Consider the following 23,229-nt stretch of genomic DNA (forward strand, 5'->3'; position numbering starts at 1 on the left):
ACGAACAAAAGAAAATGTCAACTAGGAGGTTAGTTTATAGGAATGCTTTAGGGTACAAACAAAGCTTAAATATACAATATAGCTCTACAAATACCAGGGGCTCTACAAATACCAGAGTACACTGAGATCATGAGCCAACGTTCTAGCCAGTTGGAACAATTAGATGGAGATTGCTATCAGACTATCATTCTTTAAAACTTCTAGATTTCTGCCTCCTGCCCTTTTACTACATTCAAGTAACAACAATTAAAAGGAATGATGGATTATTTTGCCCTGCATCTAGGGGATGGGAGCACCTTGCTGTGGGAGTAAATGAATGCCCTCATTTAGGCATGGACCATGTGGCATGACTGGGAGACCTGGAGGGTCCTCAACACCCTGAGCACTGAGGCTGGATCACCCTCCTCATACATGGTGCAAGAAACTAGGGAAAACTGGGCCAGCTATACTGGCGCTGGAGTTTGCAGCCCAATGGTGCAGGTACAGGGGCTACGGTTCCTAATTCAAGATGCAAATAGCACTTCAGTGTTAAAACAGGTTGAGGCATATAGTATAACATGATAACCAGACAAGTAGTGAGTAAATATATTTGGCAAAAACCTATGCCAGACAGATGGAAGACGAGAGGTAGGAGTTACTCTTCCAGGTTTCAGGGTGTGTAGGCCCAACCAGGTGGGGTTCCTTTTCTAGAGATAAAGACTGGATGGCTTGGTTGGTCAACTAACTGTCCAGACTAAGAGACGTGAGTCTGAAGAGAATCCAGGGAAAACATGTAGGGTGGCATGGAGTATAATTTCCCTAGGGTGGTCAAAACTAAGTACCACGAGCCAGGTGACTTATAAGAATGTAAATTTATTGTCTCACAGTTCTGGATGCTAAAACCAAAAAACCAAACCCATTGCCAATGAGTCTAGATGTTAGAAGTCTGAATTTAGGGAGTCAGCAGGGTGGTGTTCTTTCTGAAGGCTGTAGGGGAACTTCCTTTGTGTCTCTCTGGGTTTCTGGTAGCCCCAGGCATTCCCTGGCTTGCGGCTACAGTATAACTCTCTTTCCTCTGTGTCTCTATCTCTCTCTCTTCTTTTATAATGACACCACTCAGATTGAATTAGGACCTGTCCCATTCCAGTCTGACCTCATATAAACTTGACTGATAACATCTTCAAAGACCCTATTTCCAAACAAGGTCACATTCACAAGTACGGGGGTTAGGGCTTCAACACACATTTTGGAGGAACACAGTATTATTCAGGTTGACTTCTGTCACCTAACAAATAGCACCTATGAAAAATTCAGGTGGAATATCATATTAATAATCAGGAACAAAACAAAGAAGTCTGCTCTTGCCACTTCTGTTAAATATTATACTGAAGGTTCTAGACAAGACAATTAGGCAAGAAAATGAAATAAAAGGCATCCAGATTGGAAAAGAAGACGTAAACTTTCTCCATTTGAAGATGACATGGCCTTGTAGCTTAGCTATTTAATGCTGCTATAACAGAAATACCACAAATGATGGCTTTAATAAATAGAAATTTTTATTTTCTCCCAGTTTAGGAGGCTAGAAGTCCAAAATCAGGGTGCCAGCTCCAGGGAAGGGCTTTCTCTCTGTTGGTTCTGAGGGAAGGTCCTTGTCTCTTTTCAGCTTCTGTTTCTCAGTTCTTTGGAGATCTCATGTGATGTAGCATCTATCTTCTCTCATCTGTGCTTGCTTCTCTATGCCTAATCTGCTCCTTTTATGTCTCAAAGGTGACTGGCTTAAAACACACCTTACACTGATGCTGCCTCATGAACATAACAAAGAAAACCCACTCCCAAATAGGGACACAAGTACAGGGTTAGGATTTACAACACATATTTTGGAAGAACACAATTCAATCCATAACACTTTGTATATAGAAAATCCTCAGGCATCCACTAAAAACTACTAGAACTAGAGAACAAGTTCGGCAAGGTTGCAGGTACAAGATCAATATACAAAAATCAACTGTATTTCTATAGATTAGGAACAAACAATAGAAAAATCGAATGAACAATTCCAGTTAAAAAAAGAAGCAAAACTTAGAAACAAATTTAACAAAAGAAGTGTAAAACTTAGACTCTGAAAACTGTAAGATATTGTTGAAATAAATTTTAAAAGAGCTAAATAAATGGGAAAAATGCAATGTTCAGGGATTGGAAGACTTAATGTTGTTAAAATGGCAATGCTCCCCAAATTTATCTACAGATTCAGCTGAATCCCTATCAGAATCCCAGATGACTTCATCGTAGATATTGAGAAGCTGATCCTAAGATTTATATGGAATTGCAAAGGATCCTGAAAAATCTTGAAAAAGAAGAACCCAGTAGAAGGACTCACGCTTCTCAACTTACTAACTTACAGCAGTAATCAAGACAGTGTGATACTGGCATAAGAATAGACATATAGATAAATGGAATAGAAGTGAGAGTCCAGAAATGCACGCATGCATCTAGGGTCAAATGATTTTCATCAAAGGTGCCAAGACCATTCAATGGGGAAAAATAGCCTTTTTTAACAAATAGTACTGGGACAACAGAATAGCTACACTAAAAAAAAAAAAAGAAAATGAAGTTATACCCTTACCTCACACCATACACAAAAATCAAAGGCTTAAATGTACGAGCTAAAACTGTAAAACTTTTAGAAAAAAGCATAGGGGTAAATCTTCATAACCTTGGATTGGACAACAGATTCTTAGATATGAACTAAAAGCATAGCAACCAAAAGAGGAAAAAAAAATAGGTAAATCAGACTTCATTAAAATTTAAAAAATTTAAAGGAGAATGAAGAACTCTAAGGTCACACAACAACTAAGAACCCAAGAGACAGAAAGAGCCACATGAACCAGAGACCTATATCATCCTGAGACCAGAAGAACTAGTTGGTGCCCGGCCACAATCGATGACTGCCCTGTCAGGGAGCACAACAGACAACTCCTGAGGGAGCAGGAGATCAGTGGGATACAGACCCCAAATTCTCATAAAAAGACCATACCTAATGGTCTGACTGCGACTAGAGGAATCCCGGTGGCAATGCTCCCCAGGCCTTCTGTTGGCACAGGACAGGAACCATCACCGAAGACAACTCATCAGACATGATAGGGACTGGTCAGCGGGTGGGAGAGAGGTGCTGATGAAGAGTGAGCTAATTAAATCAGGTGGACACTGGAGAGTGTGTTGGCAACTCTTGACTGGAGGGCGGATGGGAAGATAGAGAGAGAGGGAAGATGGCAAAATTGGCACGAAACGAGAGACTGAAAGGGCTGACTCAATAGGGGGAGAGCAAGTGGAAGAAGGGAGTAAGATGTATGTAAACTTACATGTGACAGACTGATTGGAATTGTAAATGTTCACTTGAAGCTTAATAAAAGTTAATTAAAAAAAAATTAAAAAAATTTGTGCTTCAAAGGACGCTGTCAAGAAAGTAAGAAGATAACACACAGAATGGGAGAAAATATAATTGAAAATCATAAATCTCATAAGGGCTGGTATCTAGAAGATACAAAGAACTTATAAAATTTAATAATAAAAATAACCAAATTTAAAAATGAACAAAGAATCTGAATAGACGTTAAACATAGAAATGGCTTAAAGGCACATGAAAAGATAAACATTAGCCATCAGGGAAATCACTTCATACTCACTAGGATGGCTACAATCAAAAAGTCAGATAATAACAAGTGCTGATGCGAATATGGAGAAAGTGGAGCCCTCGTACACTGCTGGTGGGAAAGTAAATGGTAGTCACTTTGGAAAACAGTCTGGCAGTTTCTCAAAATATTAAACATAGAGTCACATACGATCCAGCAATTCCACTCCCAGGTATATACCTAAAGAAGAAAACATATGTCTCACATAAAAACTTCCACCTGAATATTTATAGCAATATTACTCGTAACAATCAACAGGTAGAAACCACCCAAATGTCCATCAACTGATGAACGGATAAACAAATGTGGTATCTTCATACAACGGAATATTATTCAGTCATAAAAATGGAATGAAATATTGATGCTAAGTGAAAGAAGTCATTCCGAAAAGATCACATATTACATGATTCTACTTACATGAAATGTCCAGAATAAGCAAATCTATAGAGACAGAAAATAGTGGTTTCTTAGGACTGGGGGGAAGAAGGTTGGAGGGTTCTTTTCGAGCTGATGCAAATGTTCTAAAATTGACTGTGGTGAAGGTTGCACGTATCTGTGACTATACCACAGACTACTGGGTTGGACACTGAATGGATGGATTAGATGGTATGGGAAGTATTTCTCAATGAAATTCGTAAAAAAAAAAAAAAGAGGTGTTTCTATCAAAACACAACACTCACTCGAAGCTATCAAAAAATTTTAAGTGTTTTAAATTAGTTCTTTTACATTGCTTGAGTTTTTCCTAGCCCCCGACTCTGCCTATGCTTTTTCACTGGCTGGCCTGTGATGTCTGCTTAAAGGGGTTTGTTAACAAAGTCCTGAGCATCTCCTCCCTCCCTGCTTTCTACCATCCCCTCAGAGCAGGAAGGGACTATGACGTGGGAGCACTGCGTCCATTCATGCTTAGAAATCAAGGAATACGCCCCAAGTTTCACTGAGCTAGAGTGAGGACCATCTGCCCCACAGTCCCTTGGGCTGCTGCTCAGTGGACGAAGAGAGCTGTGCCCTGTCTATAGAGGCAGGATGGCAAAGTGCTTTAGAGCACGGGTGCTGGAGGCTCGCAGACCTGGGCTGAATCCTGGCTGTGCCACCTGATAGCTGTATGAGCTCGGGAAAGTCAGTGTACCTGAGCCTCAGTTTCCTCATCTATAAAATGAGAATAATGACAGCACTTATTTCATAAGTTTGCTGTACTGAAGGTTTAATGTAATAGTGTTTTTTAAGCGCTTAGTATAGTGCTAGGCCATGTGTAATTGAATAAAATTAGGCTGTAGATTGCTCAAAGTAGCTTCAAGCAGGAATAGTTCTTCTGGACTAGATGTGTTTTCCTTTCCTTTCACTTTTCTCCTTTAGGACTCTTGGAGTACCTGGTATTGCAAAAATAATACTATTTCTGAGATAGAGACACTGCTATACCTGCTCCTATTCTTCTTCTAGGCATTTATCCTGAACGTACACTAAAGGTGTATCCTAAAGATACACTACCTTAAAGATAAAAGCGCAGTAGTAGTATCAACAACAGGGCTTCCCCCAGAAAATACAACTATGCAACCGAAACTAAGAAGACAGGGTAGTCCCCAAGTGCCAGAAAGGAAGAAGAAGCCCAAATCAGGACAGTCATTTGATGCCATGATGTCCCAGGAAGGTATCAAGCTGATGCTGAACCTAATGCTAGAGGTTTGCCCTGCAGCCACCACTCAGCAATAGACGACATGATCTTGGGACCACAGGTGAGGAGCTAGAACAGAGGGCTTCTGCATAGATATGGTATCCTGAAAAGGCTGCCCGCTTCATGAAAAAAGAAGCTACAAAAACTCAATCCACTGTCCCAGGTAATATTCTCTCTGTGTGGCTCTCAGTAGTAAAATAAAAGTTCTTATATGAGAAACAAAGCCCAAACCCGCATGGTATTGTGTGTGGATGTGGAGTGAGAATTAACACTAGCCTTTTGGTGTGGGAATTCCAAAGATAGAGATAATAGTACTACTCCCAGGCAGATAAATCCCTGGGAAAGTAAGCCAAACCAAATATAAACCATGCTGTAGGGACATTTATTTATTTATTTGTACTTTAGATGAAGGTTTACAGAACAAACTAGTTTCTCATCAAACAGTTCACACATGGTTCTATGACATTGGTTAACAACCTCACAACATGTCGACACTCTCCCTTCTCAACCCTGGGTTCCCTATCACCAGCTTCCCTGTCCCCTCCTGCCTTCCAGTCCCTGCCCCAGGGCTGGTGAGACCCTTTAGTCTTGTTTTGTTCCATGGGCCTCTTCAATCTTTGGCTGAAAGGTGAACCTCAGGCGTGACCTCATTACTGAGCTGAAAGAGTGTCTGGGGGACATACTCTCAGGGTTTCTCCAGTCTCTGTCAAGGCAGCAAGTCTGGTCTTTCTTTTTGAGTTAAAATTTTGTTCTACATTTTTCTCCAGCTCTGTCTGGGGCCCTCTATTGTGATCCCTGTCAGAGCAGTCAGCAGTGGAAGCCAGGCACCATCTCGTTGTTCTGGACTCTGTCTGGTAGAGGCCGTGGTAGATGTGGTCCATTAGTCCTTCGGACTAATCTTTCCCTTCTATCTTTAGTTTTCTTCATTTTTCCTTGCTCCTAAAGAGGTGAGACCAGTGAAGTATCCTAGATGGCCACTCACAGGCTTTTAAGACCCCGGATGCTACTCACCAAAGTAGAATGTAGAACATATTCGTTTATAAACTATGTTATGCCAATTGAGCTAGATATTCCCCGAGATTGTGGTCCCACAGCCCTCAGCCCAGCAATTCAGTTCCTTAGGGAGTTTGGATGTGTCTATGGAGCTACCATGACCCTGCCTTGTACATGTTGTGCTAGCTTCCCCAGTATTGTGTACTGTTTTAGCCTTCACCAAAGTTTTCACTTATCTGTTGTCTATTGTTTTTCCATCCCCACCCCTTACCTCCCTCGTAACCATCAAAGATTGTTTCTTTTTAAATGTAAACCTTTTCATGAGTATTTACGGTAGTGGTCTCATACAATATTTGTCCTTTTGTGATTGACTTATTTCACTCACCATAATGCCCCCTAGAATCACCCATGTTAGGAGATGCTTCACAGATTCACTGTTATTCTTTATCATTACGTAACACTCCGTTGTGTGTATGTACCACAGTTTGTTTATCCATTCATCTGTTGTTTCCATCTTTTTGCTATTGTGAACAATGCTGCAATGAACATGGGTTACATATGTCTATCCTTGTGATGACTTTTATTTCTCTAGAATATATTCCTAGGAGTGTGATTGCTGGATCATATGGTATTCCTATTTTTAGCTTTCTAAGGAAGCACCATATCTTTTTCCAAAATGGTTGTATCATTTTGCATTCCCACCAGCAGCACGTTAGAGTTCCAACCTCCCCTCAGCCTCTCCAACATCTGTTATTTCCTGCTTTATTGATTCGTTCCAGTAATGCTGGTGTGAGATGGTATCTCATTGTGGTTTTGATTTGCATTTCTTTAATGGCTAGAGATCGTGAGCATTTCCTCATGTGTCTGTTGGCTGCTTGAATGTCTTCTTTGGTCAAGTGTCTGTTCATTTCCTTTGCCTATTTTTTAATTGGATTATTTGTCTTTTTGTTGTAGAGGTGCTGGATTTTCTTGTAGACTTTAGAGATTAGACCTCTGTCTGATTTGCAATAGCCAAAAAAATTTTTCCCAGTCTGTAGGTTCTCTTTTTACTGTTTTGGTGAAGTCTTTTGATGAGCTTAAGTTCTTAATTTTTAGAAGATCTCAGTTATCTAGCTTATCCTCTGGAGCTTGTGTGTTGTTGGTTGTGGTTTTTATCCTGTTAATGCTGTGTATTAAGGAGTCTAACTTTTTTCTTCTATAAAATTCATGGTTTTGGGCTTTATATTTAGGTCTTTGATCCATTTTGAGTTAGTTTTTGTATATGGCATGAGGTATGGGTGCTGTTTCATTTTTTTTGCAGATGGACATCCAGTTTTGCCAGCACCATTTGTTAAAAAGACTGTCTTTTCCCCATTTGATGGAGTTTGGGCCTTTGTTGAAGATCAGGTGACCATAGGTGGATGGATTTACATGTGGGTTCTCAATTCTGTTCCATCGGTCAATGTATCTGTTGCTGTACTAGTACCAGGCTGTTTTGATAACCATAGCTGTATAGCAGGTTCTGAGGTCAGGTACTGTGAGTCTTCCTATTTTATTCTTCTTTTTCTTCAATAGTGCTTTACTTATCCGGGGCATCTTCCCTTTCTATATTAAGTTAATGATAAGTTTTTCCATTCCTTTAAAGAATGTTGGTATTTGGATCAGGATTGCATTGTATTTGTAAATTGTTTTGGGTAGAATTGTCATTTTCAGAATGTTGAGTCTGCCTATCCATGAGCATGGTATGTTTTTCCGTTTATGTAGCTCTCTTTTGGTTTCTTGCAGTAGTGTTTTGTAGTTTTCTTTGTATAGGTCTTTTACACACCTGGTAAGATTTATTCTGCAGGGACATTTTTACAATCCAAAACATACAAAATTCCCACAGGAAATGAAAAAGAAAACCCAGTTTAAGATGAACTCATAATATAAAATTAAACACCCTCATAAGGGAATCAACCGACACAACAAATAGAAGAATTAGTACTTGGAAGAACAATCTGAACAAGATTTATGATCTTCTTTCAACTGAAGGAATGGAGACCAATGAAAATGGTAAATGTGGATAAACAAATATTAATTGTATGAAGCAATAATGTCTTATGGATTTAAAAAGAATTAAAATACTTTATAATCACAGCATATAAATCAGGAGAGAAGTAGATAGGTCTGCTGCAGTCTACACTAAATGGGATAGCACTTGTTAAGCACTTAGTACAGTTTTTGAAGGAAATTGCATTGTCTAGAAAGAGAGGAAAAGTTTAGTTGATACCAGAATTTGATAAACAAAGGATTCATGTTGTAATCTATAGGTGACCACTAAAAAGAAGAGTAAATAAGTGTTTAACTTTCAAACTAACAGAGGGAAAATGGGAAAGTAAAAAGTATTCAGTCGACCAATAGAAAACATAGTAAAAATACAAAACACATAGTAAAATACCCAAAATCCAAACCTGTTGCTATCAAGTCGATAGCAACCTTGTAGGACAGAGTAGAACTGCCCCACGAGGTTTCCAAGGAGCGCCTGGTGGGTGTGAACTGTTGACTTTTTCTTTAGCAGCTGAGTTCTTAACCACTATGCCATAGTAAAATAACACCAAAAAACCCAAGCCCATTGCCTTGGAGTCATTTCTGACTCATAGTGACCTTACAGGACAGAATAGAACTGCCCCACAGAGTTTCCACGGAGCATCTGGGGGATTCGAAGTGCCGATCTTTTGGTTAGCAGCCATAGCACTTAACCACTAAGCAAAAGGGGTTTCCCATAGTAAAATAGCCAAAGTAAATTCCACTGTATCAGTAATCACATCACATGTAAATTGAATAAGGGCTCCTATTAAAATTCAAAGATAGTCACCTTTCAGACAGGTCCATAAAACAAAACGAGACTAAATGGGCACACCAGCCCAGGGGCAAGGGTGAGAAGGCAGGAAGGGGCAGGAAAGCTGGTAATGGGGAACTCAAGGTTGAGAAGGGGAGAGTGTTGACATGCCATGGAGTTGGCAACCAAAATCACAAAACAATATGTGTACTAATTGTTTAATGAGAAGCTAGTTTGCTCTGTAAACCTTCATTTAAAGTGCGGTAAAAACAAGTAAGCTAAAAAATCAAATGCATTTTTATTTGTGTAAATTAATAAGTTCCCCCAGCATTAAAAAAAAAAGGACTAAATATGAATAAATTATTGAATGAATAAATAACTAAAGAAGAAGGGACAAATCTTCCTTCCAGAAGAATTCCAAATAATATACGTAGAAGCTCCTTCAGGAGGAGGAACTTAATACTGCTTTCCCCTTTAAATATGACTGGATTTAGTGACTCTCTTCCAAAGAATAGAGTTTGGAAAGGGAAAAACAGAAACGTCACAGTGAAGAAGCCTGGCAAACACTACCTTGACCAAGGTTAATATCACCAGTGATAAGTCACGTTGATGGCACGTACCACTGATATGACGTGATGAGAAGGAGATTTCACCTATATGATATTATTCCCTAAAACCATAACCTCAGCCTATAAAAACATAAGGAAAAAAAAATTCAAAGATTGTTAGATTGGACTTTTTTTTTTAACTCAATCGTGTTTTCTAAGAGACATACTAAACAAAAGATATAAAGAAATGTTGGAAATATAAGTATGGGAATATGTAGCATGGGAACACTAACCAAAAAAAGTTGGTGTACCTATATTAATATCAGATAAGGTAGATATTAAGGCAAATTATTAACAGCCTCAAAGAGAGGCACTTTATAATAATAAAGGATCATTCCATTGGTAGGATGTAAAAACTTGAAATTTGTATGTACCCGATAACACGACCTCTAAATATATAAAGGAAATTTGACAGAAGTATAAAAGACAATCAGAAAATCCATAGTTGTACTAGAATTTAACATGTATCTCTCAGTAAATGATAAACAAGTAGACAAAAAAAATTTACAACAATACGATTAGCAACTTTAGTGGTGTACCACAAAACTGTAGAGTACACAGTCTTTTCAGGTACAAACAGGAGCCATAAATTAAAAATATTTGTTAAAACAGATACAAGAAGTAAAATATAAGTACTAAAAATCAGAATAATCACATGGTTATTACGGTAATAAAATATTTAATAAATATATTTCCATTAAAAAATGGCCTTACCAGAAAATTTTATTAAACATTTAAGGAAGAAATAGTACCAATATTACACAAATTATCCCAGGAAAACCAGAAAGAGCAAGCACTTTCACTATATTTTATGATGTCAGCAAAATCTTGGTACTACCACCACCAACACCATAGGAGAAAGGAAAAGTACTGGTCAAACGCAAAGATGCAAAAAAATCTCAAAACAAATAAATAGGGTCCCGAATTATAAAAATGATGATGCATCATGAGCAAGTTGGTTTATTCCAGGAAATAAGGAAAATCTGTAGCTTAAATTCACCACATGAACAGAATAAAGGAGAAGGCCATATGATTATGTAACAGATATTGAAAAAATACTTAATACAACAGCATATACTTTGTGATTAAAAGCTCTTAGCAAACTAGGAATGGAAAGAAACTTCTTTAATCTGACAAAATGGTCCCACAAGCATGTGAAAGCCCTTAGCAGTAGAGCCTACTTTGACTCATAGCGACCCTATTGGACAGAGTCGAACTGTCCCATAGGGTTTCCAAAGAGGGGATGGTGGATTCGAATTATTGGTTAGCGATCAAGCTCTTAACCACTTCACCACCAGGACTACAAACATGTTACTTAAAGGGAAAATGTTAAAAATTTTGAAATCAAGACAAAGACAAGGATGCACTCTACCCAACTTCTGTTTGGTAACAAACTAAAGATTCCAGACAGTGCAGTAAGGCAAGAAAAAGAAATAGAATTGATAAGGATTAAAATGGAAGAAAGAAAGCTTTGGATATTTACAGATGACATCATTTTATATGTAGGAATTTCAAAAATACCCACAAATAATTTATTTGAAATTAAAATGATTTTAATAAGGCTCAATTAGTCCAAATCGACTTGACAGCAATGGGTTTTGTTTTTGTTTTTGGTTCTGTCACAAAGTCAATATACCCAAAATTACTTGTATTTCTATGTTAGTAGCAAACAGTCAGAAAATGAAATTCTTAAAAGTATATTATCTTTAAAAAATATTTACCATCTTAAAACTATGCTGTTTACAATAAAAAAAAATCCAAAAATATATTTTTTTAAACCTAGGAATAAAAGATATGTGAGAATTCTACCAGAAAATTGTAAAAGAAATTAAAGAAAAACAAAATAAATGAAGGGATACCAGGTTCATGCAGTAGAAGACTCAAGTTTGTAAAGATGTTGATTTTCCTTAAATTGACGTATAGATTCAAAGGAATCTGAATAAAATCCCACCAGGTTTCAAAAAATATTTGGAATCTGACAATCTGTTCTAAAATATGTATGAAAATGCAAAGGTCAAAAGTAGCCACGATTCTTTTGAAGAAGGTGAAGTATTTTATCTACTAGAATTAAGTAAGTGCAGTATTTGTGCAAAGTCAGAAAAATAAACTTTAAAAAACATATGAACGAAAATAGAGAGCTCAGAAACTCACTCATCCATCAATTTTATTCATGGTGAAGACGGCACTAGTGAGCAGCTTGGAAAGGCACTCTTTTCACGCAATGGTTATAGGAAATTGAGTGTGCATATGGAAAGAAAGAAAACCTGGCTTCTATTTCCTACCATACACAAAAATCAATTTCAGTCATGGCTAAATACCTCCTATAAGTCCAACCCTCTCACACATAATAACTGTAAACTCTAGAGAAAATACTTTAAAAATCTCAGAAGGCCTGGAGAAAAGTCACAAGCGAATAAAAAAGAAACTCAAGGGGAGTCTACGCTTGGACAAAGGGTACAGCACTAGATGAGTTTCCCATTTTTACTGCTTTTGGCCATTACAACAGTGGACGTGAAAGAGAATGTCTATAGCAGCCCATTCATGATAGCTAAAAACTGGAAACACCCTTCCTGGTCATCAACAAAGGAGTAAACAAATTGTGGTATATATTTATACAATGAAATATTAGATGAATAAGCTACAGTGACCTATAATAAAATGGATGAATGCAAGCAATATACTTAAATGAAAAAAGTCACTGAAGATTTTATGCAAAAGTATCATTTATAAAATCTTTTATAAGTTAAAAACAAATGAATGGAAACACCCAAGTGTCCATCAATGGATGAATGGATAAACAAAACGTGGTATAGCATGGGACAGAACGTTATTCAGCCACGCAGAGAAATGAAGTCCTGATACGTGCTAGAACATGGAGGAACCTTGAAAACATTCTGAATGAAATTAATCAGACACAAAATCCAAATTATATGAATTATTTAGAATAGGCAAATGCATAGAGACCACAGTTTCTTCGTAGTTACCAGGGGCTGGTGGGAGGGGGAGACGGGGAGTTATTGTTTAAGGGGCCCTGGGTTTCCAATGGAAACCCTGGTGGCATAGTGGTTAAGTGCTAAGGCTGCTAACCACAGGGTGGGCAGTTCAAATCCACCAGGCACTCCTTGGAAACTCTATGGGGCAGTTCTACTCTGTCCTAAAGGTCTTATAGGGTCGCTATGAGTCAGAATCGACTGGATGGCACTAGGTGTGGTTCGGTTTTTGGTTTGAGTTTCCGATAAGGGGAAGGGGAAGAAATGGAGACGGGTGGTGGTGATGCTTGTACAACATAATGAATGTATGTCATGAATTGTACATGCAAAAATGATTGAAACGGCAAACATTTTGTTACGTATGTTTTACAATAAAATTTAAAAAATCATACTTTTCAAGAATGCATATATATGCAATAAAAGTATCTATAGTGTTTTTGTTTTGCTTTAAAGCATGAGAATGAAAATGGTTACCTTGGGTTGGGGGAGGCAAGTGTGGTGGAAAAGCATTTGGTTAGACACAGATTATCAGACTTTATTTCGGGTGGTAGAGTCACAGGTGCTTATTACTTTACTTAATATAACTACATAAATAAAAGTGGGCCATTGATGAACTAATTATGAAGGTGTACTGTAAATCAGGAGCCCTGATTTATAACACAGTGATCACGAGCTTGGCTGCTAACCAAAAACTCGGCCAGTTGGAATTCACCAGCCACTCCTCGGAAACCCTATGGGGCAGTTCTACTTTGTCCTATAGGGTCGCTACAGGGTTACTATGAGTCAGAATTCACTGAACAGCAATGAGTTTGGTTTTCGTTTTATCTTAAATCAGGGATTGTGATTAAACCGATTTTGTGTATTTTGGGTCCACAAAAGAAAGGTAGAAAGAGAAGGAGGAGGGAGAGAAGGAGGGAAGGAGCAAGGGAGGAACCAACAATAAAGGCTGAGATTAGATATCATTGTTGGGAGGTTTCTCTTAGCAGCCCTTGGCTATCAGAGAAAGGGTAGAGATTGGGTTTACCCAGGGCTGGTGATTATTCAGTGTTTGCAATGGGAGGCCCACAGGGTGAGGGACAATGGACTGCAGCTGAAACCAAACCCGTGCTGAGGACCTCAGGAACTGGGAAGGACAGGCAGCAGAGCAGCCAGCATGGGGCTTTAGGTGACTCCCTCTGCTAATTGAGAGTGCAGCTGTTATGGCTTTGGAATGGAACGCCTGATTGGTGAGATTGCCATTGGGCACTTCCTCATGAGAGGGAGTGAGGTACAAGTGAGTCAGGGAAAGCTTGAGGAAGTAGGTGGAATTAAGAATCTGAGCCAGGAAGGGGGTGAACCTACTACTGGGACTCAAGGTGGTGGTAGTTAAGAACATCAACTTAGTTCAAATTCTGCTTCTGCCACATGCAGTTGTGTGACTTTGAGCAAGTGACTCGTCTGCTCTAAGGCTCGGTACCCGAGTCTGCAAATTGGAGCTGATAGCTCTTACCTCATAGGGTTTTCCTGAAAATTAAGTAAGATAATGTATGCACAAAGTGTGGCATCTTAAGAACTCAATACATGATAGCTACAAAATAAACTGCTAAGCAAATGAGCTCTAAAGTTGATCAATGCTTAGACAGGAAATGATTGGAGTGGGAGGAACAGCAAGTGCTGGGCGGGCCATCTGGGAGCTGGATGGTAGGACAGCCAAGTAGAGTGACTTTCATGAAGCTAGAAGCATGGTTTATCTATTTCGTGCTGAAATATTTAAGGGGACTTCCCCTCTCAAAATCTGCCATAGAATGCCTGGTGATGGAATTTACAAGTAACCCCATCATAGCAGAACCCAAGTCCCCTGACCTAAAAACTGGTTGGAAGGGTTTGTCATTAGGCAGGGCACATGTTAACTCCCCAACGCTCTGCATTCATTTCTCTGCTCTTGTTCAAGGCTAGCTCCCTCTCCCTTAGTAAAGCACTTATCCTAGGAGAAGGGCATTTTATTCTCAGAAAAGCTCTTCATTGACTTTATGGGAGTCTTGTCTGTCTTGCATTATTTGTATTGTCTTTCTTTTCCTTGGGTTTTTTTGGGGGGAGGTGGGGCAATGGGGGGGTGCTGTTTTTTGGTTTTCTTGCTCTGTCCTGTAAGTAAAGCTCCATTTGGAAATGCCACACCACCTGAGCACAGCCAGGGGGAAATGAAGGAAGAGGCTCTCTATGATGCATCTGGATATTCCCACTTTCTAAGGGGCAGAATGCTCCATAGAAGCAAGGATGGTGAGGCTTCATCTCACATACTTTGAACATGTTATCAGGAGGGACCAAGTCCCTGGATGAAGACATCATGCTTGGTAAAGTAAAGGGTCAGCAAAAAAGAGGAAGACCCTCAATGAGATGGACTGACACGGTGGCTGCAATGATGGGCTCAAACATAACAATGATTGTGAGAACGGCGCAGGATTAGGTAGTGTTTTGTTCTGTTGTACATAGGGTCGCTATGAGTCAGAACCCACTCGAGGGCACCTAACAACAACAAGGGGCAGGGACAATGAGAATAAAGGGATAGAAAACAAAAAAAGATGAACATTTAGGAGTAAGTGCTGGAGGGCCAATTTTGCAGCTGTTCACTCCTGCCATGACTGCTTAACGCAAAGGGTCTTCTCCTCCTAGGATTTTATATGGACCATGCGTTTGTTTACTTGGGATTTTTCTCCTTATGAAGGCCGATAGGAGTGGAGCTGATAGAAGTGGGGTGGAGAGCTAGAGGGTAATTTTGCCTGGGGTTGGCCTTTGTCACAGTTTCCTCATTTCCTCCTTAACAGGACAAACAGGCTGTGTTACCTTTCTATGCAGGTATGAAAGCTTAGGAATTCTTTCTTTGCACTTACTTAATAGATCCCCAAAGGTCTCTAACTACAGCAGCCTGCTCTCAGTGTTCCACGTGTGATTACCTGTCATGCACTTGGCCTTTCAACTTTGAAGGCATCGCCTTTACTGCCCAAACACTTCCATCTGGTCACCTCCAAACCCATTGGTTTGCTTTTTTTTTGCTATGGTTTATCACCTCCAAGTTTCTAGAAAAACACAAGTGAGCCATCTGGGTGGAAATCTAATGAGGGGAGAGGAGACTGAAAAAAAAAGGTGGAGCAAAATGATTTACTCCACTCTGATCCCTTTTCTTCTCTGGGTCCCAAACACTCCCCTTCTTTTATGGGAGAGAAAGAGAAAGTCGGTCAGTCTGTCGCTGCCAAGGTATTTCTTCATTCCCCAACAACCTCATTGCTGCCTCCTAGTGAAAATTTTAGAATTGAAAAAAGACAATACACTAGGGAGAATCTAAGGGGAAAAAAGTGGAAACCGAATTTGCACAGGCCCACAAGCTTTTTATGACAGCGTCTCTGTTTCTGATTAGGTATATTTGTGATCACAGATATTACTGTGGCCACAGGAAAAGCGCAGGTCCCATACAGACTATACTGAACAAATTACACTGTTCCCTAGGTGTTCACAATCAAGAGTTGACAATATAAAGCCCATCCAGCTTATAAATCCACCTCAAATTATGTTTCCTTCACTTATTCACTCACACAGACTATTCTATTTCCTTTCTATGTCCTGGTATTTTTCATATCTAAGGTCAAATAACCAACAAGAACAAAAATATAACATTCTACTCAATTCGAACATACATCTGGAGAAACTAAAAGTGAATTTACATTTTGGTACAAATGAAGGAGAATGGCTTAAAATTTACTTTGTTAAAAGCTCAGCTACACACATCCAGGCACAGAAGTGTGAAGCTTGTTTACTAACAGGAACGCCACACCACCTGCCTTTAACACATGGCTTCTTATGAGGCTCTTTCCCTGGTTGTGAAGGGTTTAGGCCAAGAGAACTGATCCCCTAATAACTGAAATTGAACCTCAAATCTCTCCTACCTTAAAATGCATGAAATTTTATTTGGCAAATAGACAAACAAGCATACAAATGGCCTATTTTCTTTTTATGACACCTTTATTTTTGCACAATACAACATTCAAGGGCTTAAGAACCTTCAAATTTGGTTCATTTAATGTCACTAAACAGGCAATATTATATAGTGTGCATTGGAAAAACAGACCCAAGGGCCCTTCTGTATTTTATTTTTATAAGATATTATTGTACATATGGGTATACATTTCAATGGTATATACAAACATTTCTTTCCATGCTAATGATTTATTGCAGTAGACTTTTAAACTAAAATTTGAAAATAGTATAAATTGATTTATTTCACCAATATAAAATACTTTTTCTAAATACTTGTCACTTTGTATGTGACGAGATAATTTTCACGAGACTCAACTTCATTCACAATGTTTAATGAGTTTTTCCGTAGCTTCTGTCCCCACGCTTACATTCTTTGCGCAACAGTGTGTAATACTTTTGTCTCAAACCTATTATAAGAGTTAGCATCTTTAAGGCTTAAGGATGATAATTTTGTAGTTTATCATCCCAAAACAATATAGGTAATATTCTAGTCTGCGTAATTACGCAAGCATCTCAACATTGCCCCACCCAGAGTCTATGAATGGCAGACTGTCTTTACAGAGCCTGCAAAGGAACATGGTTCTAGAGGAATCAGTGCAGTACCTGCAGCACATATGGGCATAAATGATACAAAATGAACACTTGTAAATAGGACATCTGAAGGAAAAAAATGATCTCCCATGCAGGTCATCGCTGGGTCACGTTTCTATATGCTACTGCAACAAACAAAATTAGCCAACAATCACTGTTCCGTTATTAAAATGAGCCCACCCCATCTTACTTTTAAATGAATCTGATGGCCTAAAACAGGTCTTATTTAAAGTTCATAACTACAATCGTGTGTGTGTGTGCGTGTGTAACATAAATTTCAGGAAAGACTTAAAGAGAAGTATTTATAGGAGTTCCTACTTGCACACACCACATGGCTAGGTCAAGTCTATACTGCCAAAGGAACCAAGCAAGTTTTCTCTGAAGGACAGGCCAACTGGCGAACAAACCTCCAGACAGATCGTGTTATAATGCGCTGCAGCACACCCAGAAGTGAGCCAAATACGCAAGCAAGAGTATGCTGCCTGATTCTGCATCGTGTCAATTATACAGAAAAAACTGCTCTAACTAAAGGAGAAAATTGTGCTTAACAGCTTTAAAATACTCTGTGAGCGTAGAGTAACATGTTTTACCTTCCCCTTTCAGAAAAACGTCTCCATACTTACTGATTTTTAAACATCTTTGTTCTATCTGTGCATTTAAGTGAGATACTGTACGTTAACTGTACCTTAAAGAGAGATCAGCATATAGATGGCTCTGACGACCAGGTTTAAAAAAAAAAAAAAAGAAAGCCATTTTTTAAAGAGCTTCATAGAAAGCCAAGGGTGCCTACTGTCAGCCTGGGCTAGTTCCTTTTAAAGAAGGTTGTCAAGAGCGCGCGCCGTCCCTCCTCAGTTATTTTTTCACTCCACTACCTCTGACTGCTTGCATCACCAGCGCAAGAAAATACGGGAAGCATCTGTTGCAAGTAACATCTGGACCCCAATTAGAACCGGTACTTTCTTGCTGAGAAAAGCCTCAAATATTTTCAAGGGTGCGTCCCCCCTTCCCCAGTTTTAACCCTCTTTCTCCGGAGTTCGAAAGGCTCTTCTCTTCATGCGCGGTTCCTTCTTTCTCCGTGCAGAGGTTCCCAGAGCCGCGACCAGTGCAGCGCCAGGCCGGCCACGGTAGCTGCGGATGACACCAAGGGTTGCCAACGCCAAACAGTGCGCAGACTCCGCGGCGCGCTCCGGGCTCTGCACTCGCCTAAACCTGCTCTCAAATGAAAAGCGGTGGGAGGAGGAGTATGGGGGGGAAGGGGGCGGCAATGGGGAACCTGTTTAATTCGACGTCCTGGTGGTGTAGGAGCGGGAGGAGGCTCCGCTGGTCCCTCCTCCCTACCCGAGTCCTGGGCTCCACCTCCTCCGCATGCCCCCAGATATACACACTCTCAGCCGCGGCTGGACATGCACACCCAGCGCCGGCTCCGCGCTCGTGCACACGCAGGTATCGACACTCACCTGAGCCTTCGCAGAAGACTCCTGACCCCTCCAGGAGAGGCGGAGTGGTGGCCTGGCGTCGGGAAGGGGCCCACCCTGCTGCGGAAGTGGGGGAAAGGGGAGCAGCCCCAGCGCGGACCTGAGAACTGAGGTGATGGTGCGTTTTCCTTAAATCCCCTCCTCCAGGATCTCGGCTCCCTCGCCTGCTCTGCTCTGACCTGAGGAAGGAAGAGAGAGGGGCCCCGGCTGCGACGCACACGCGGGCGCAGGCTCCGAGGAGAGCGCGCCGAGAGGGGCGCGGCGGCGCCGGCGCAGGAAACTTGGGCGAAGTTAGTTGCAAGTGTCGGGTGGCGGCCGAGAAGAGCGACGGGGGTAAGCGGCGGGTCCCCGAGCCGCTGCGCGGCGCCCAGCCAGCGTCGCCCTCCACACTGGGCGCGCTCCGGAAAGCCTGGAGCCCAAGTCGCCCCGCTTGCCTGGAGGGGCTCGGAGAGAGCAGGGCCAGCATGTCCCGGGGGACGGCGAGCCGCGGCGCCTCGGGGAACCGAGAGAATTGTCTCTGAGGCCCTAGGATTCCAGGCTTGCTCAAGCTTCATCTAACCTCGGTCCTCGCCCCTCCTGCCCAGCTGCTGGCGAGGAAGACCCGCAAGGGGGGTGCCAGGGGCGCGGACAGGCCCCCCCACCAAATACCCTCCCGATTGGGGGTTCCCTTCAGCCCGCCTTGCCCCGAGCCAAGACCTGCTAGTGCCGCAGTATTTGTATTTAAATCTCTTGCTGCGCTGTGTTCCCCGAGCGCGCCGGACCCTCCTCCGCCTCCCCCGCCTCCTCCTCCCGGGTCACCTCGCCTCCTCCCCCACCCCCATCTGCTACTGTCAAATGAGAAAGTCACCCAGGAGAACCCAAACACTCCAGCAGCGGAGAGCCCCCTTTGGCACTTGGCAGCACGCGGCGGCGGGCTTCTCGGCTCAACTTTGTGGCGCCTCGGCCGCGCAACTTTCGGAGCTGCTTTGCATTTCGGAGAGAAGAGACAGAGGAGGGGGAAGCTCTGCTGAGCGGCGGCTACCTGCAGGGAGTTCGAGAGCAAAGCCAACCGGAGAGGAAGGACAAAAAGAAAGCAAAGTGAAAACTGCCACCTCGGGGTACGGGCACTGCCGAGAAGTTATCCCGAGGATTTTCCCGAGCGCTTGGCCGGGGAGACGAGGGCGGCCGGGGCGCCGCACGGCTCGGGGCTGGTCCCCACTTCCCTCCTCCCGGGCAGGAGCGACGCCGGGGCCAGGAGGGGCGCGAAGTGGGAGGCGGCGAGCGCGGGCGGGCCGAGCGGGTCCCCGCGGGCAGCCAACATTGATTTCCTCCGGGCGGAGGGCGAGGGCCCGGGCGGCGGCGGGCTGCAGCCGCGGCACGGCGAGAGCATGTCCAAGCCGGTGGACCACGTCAAGCGGCCCATGAACGCCTTCATGGTGTGGTCGCGGGCTCAGCGGCGCAAGATGGCCCAGGAGAACCCCAAGATGCACAACTCGGAGATCAGCAAGCGCCTGGGCGCCGAGTGGAAGCTGCTCACGGAGTCGGAGAAGCGGCCGTTCATCGACGAGGCGAAGCGCCTGCGCGCCATGCACATGAAGGAGCACCCCGACTACAAGTACCGGCCGCGGCGCAAGCCCAAGACGCTGCTCAAGAAGGACAAGTTCGCCTTCCCCGTGCCCTACGGCCTGGGCGGCGTGGCAGACGCCGAGCACCCGGCGCTCAAGGCGGGCGCGGGGCTGCACGCGGGCGCGGGCGCCGGCCTGGTGCCCGAGTCGCTGCTCGCCAACCCCGAGAAGGCCGCCGCCGCCGCCGCCGCCGCCGCCGCGCGCGTCTTCTTCCCGCAGTCGGCCGCCGCCGCCGCCGCCGCCGCAGCCGCCGCCGCCGCGGGCAGCCCGTACTCGCTGCTGGACCTGGGCTCCAAGATGGCAGAGATCTCGTCGTCGTCGTCCGGGCTCCCGTACGCGTCCTCGCTGGCCTACCCGAGCGCCGGCGCCGGCGCCTTCCACGGCGCGGCGGCGGCGGCTGCAGCGGCGGCGGCGGCCGCCGGGGGGCACACGCACTCGCACCCCAGCCCGGGCAACCCGGGCTACATGATCCCCTGCAGCTGCAGCGCGTGGCCCAGCCCCGGGCTGCAGCCGCCGCTCGCCTACATCCTGCTGCCCGGCATGGGCAAGCCGCAGCTGGACCCCTACCCCGCGGCCTACGCCGCCGCTCTATGACCCCGCGGGCCCGCCTGGCGAGGACCGCTGTGAATGCGCGTGCGTTTGTGTAGGTACGAGCTCTCCGGCCTCCCCGCGCGCCCTCCCGCCACGGGCCCGGTTTGTGTGTACATAAGAGGTACAGGTGCCGGGCCGAGGCAGCGATGCAGGTGGGTGCGCGAGGGGCCGAGCGCGCGTGTGAATTCACAGGATCATTTCAGACCCGCGCTAAAGGCAGCCAACTTTAAGGGCCGTGGTGTCCGACAGCAGTTGGGGTCGCTTTGCACATCGAAACCTGTTGCGTTTTTGCCCACAGAGATTGAAGGGTAACTTTTTGACATATGGGGCTTTCTAGTTTTGTTTGCTGGAGGTTTTACTGTCGGTTTTATTTTCATTTTCTCATCTTTCCTTCCCTTCCTCCCGCCCCCCTCCGGTCTGTGTTGCATGCACTGTTCAAATGTTAGGTCTGAATTTGCTGGCACGAAGGAAAAGTTGATCTGTGTCATTAGTTACTGGAAGCGGGGTGGCTCTGAGCAACTTGGCTCCCCGTTTGTATTATGTGAACTTTTTAGATCTCTGTTCTCTCAAGCAGAACCCCCAGACCAGATCCATTCTTGACCAGTGACCGGCTCCAATCTGGCCTTTGTATGTGAGATGATCACGGCTTCTTTTTGTTTATCACGCCGTATGCAAATCAGAGCAAAAGCTCTTTCTGGAGAGTAAGAAACGCAAACAAATATGTGAGATGCAAAGTTGACGATTGGATTTTCTCCTTTTTTTTTTTTTAACTAGGATTCTCTCTGAGTGCACTCTCTCGGATTTCTGACACAGTTTACAAAAAGGGAAAAGGCACTAGGTTCCTCTGTTCTCCTAAGGCGAGTTCACCTTAAGACTGTAAATGTGTACATGTCAGTGAAAACATTTGAGGCTTTGAAAATGTGTTCCTTGCGTGCCCTAAATTTGAGTCGCTTTTGGACTCAAAAGCATTTTGAGCAAATGTCAAAGTTAACTTTTAAAAATTGCGGGACTATTTCAGCATCGCAATATTACCTAAGATTAAATCAGACTTTTTTGTCTGAGTGGTAATTATATATTTATTATTTAGCAAACCCGAAAGAAAGAAAAACAATTGTTTTGACAGATGTCTCTCATTTTCAGCTAGCATTTCCCCCCCAACCTTAACCTTTTAAATGTGTTTTGGAGTTCCCTCCCCAATTAGCGTCGTTTTTTTTTCTATCACCTGCAATTCATTTGCAAATTATGATAAAACACATTTTAGGAAAAGAACTTTCCTCAATTATAGCTTTTTTTTGTTTCTTTTTAAATGTATATATTTTGACTAATGTTTGTGAATGAAGTCGGCTAACATGTGTTTAGTTTCATTTTGGCTTTATGTAATATAAAGTTTTTAAAAAGTTTAAGTATCGGTTTTAACTTTTATGTGTAAATGGTTTTCTTGTGTGATCTTCTAATTTAATATTAGACGTCTAAACTATATCTGTAAATTAGAATCTGACTATCACTCTGTTCATTTTTTTTGAACAAAGAGTTTAAATAAAGCCTGAACCAGGGAAAAGAGAAAATCCTCTATTTCGTGTTGAGTTCCTAACAAGATTTTTATCTGAATTGCCCCTACGTGCCTGGTCTAGGTGAAGTGAAAGATATCCCCCAAAGGCAGCCTTTGTTTCACTTTTGAATAGATTTACTAGGAAATCTAAATCAAGCCATTGTTATTCAGAGCCAAAAACCTGATTTATCACATTTTTAATCGTGAATAGGAAAGAAGATAAAAAAAAAAAAAAAACCCAAGTAGTTGTATTATCTTTTTTAAAAAAGGCATTCATGAACCAGTAGAACAGAGCCTTTGAAAACTTCCAGACTGGTCGAAGCTTTTCACCAGTTTCCAGTAACATCTGAAGAGGGGAAAGTTGCCTGACCACTTTATCTTGTTAGTATGAGAGCCCCACACTTCAATCAGTGTAATTTGTTCACGTATCTTCAGGGTATTCCTTATTTACACCTTACGGTTTTATTTGGAAGTGTAATCACCGTTAAGGACAGTGTACAACTTTTGGCCTCTTTATGGCTTTATTCTCTCATGCTAATAGCATTAAAATTGAAGTATAATAAATACTAATGAATGGGCTTGTATTTCCAGGGCTAGGCAGTTTCAGCTGCAGAAAGGTTTAAAGTCATAAAGGATTTTAACTTTAGAAAATATAAGGCACCTCGGAGGATATCACAGAAAAAAGA

The 23,229-nt window shown here is 42.5% G+C and overlaps 1 protein-coding gene across 2 annotated transcripts; it reads left to right on the forward strand.

Annotated features, from left to right (window-relative positions):
* Positions 1 to 20,166: 20,166 nt before the first annotated feature.
* On the forward strand, positions 20,167 to 20,997 carry SOX21 (SRY-box transcription factor 21). Of its 2 annotated transcripts, XM_064269906.1 has the most exons (2): positions 20,167 to 20,603; positions 20,670 to 20,997. In XM_064269906.1, the coding sequence occupies exons 1-2, from the start codon at positions 20,167 to 20,169 to the stop codon at positions 20,995 to 20,997; spliced, it is 765 nt and encodes a 254-aa protein (XP_064125976.1). The 2 variants fall into 2 exon arrangements, with proteins under 2 accessions (XP_064125976.1, XP_064125975.1); XM_064269905.1 differs by having other exon boundaries at positions 20,167 to 20,997.
* Positions 20,998 to 23,229: the final 2,232 nt, after the last annotated feature.

This window comes from Loxodonta africana, chromosome 17 (assembly GCF_030014295.1).
Source record: "Loxodonta africana isolate mLoxAfr1 chromosome 17, mLoxAfr1.hap2, whole genome shotgun sequence".
Lineage (NCBI taxonomy): Eukaryota > Metazoa > Chordata > Mammalia > Proboscidea > Elephantidae > Loxodonta > Loxodonta africana.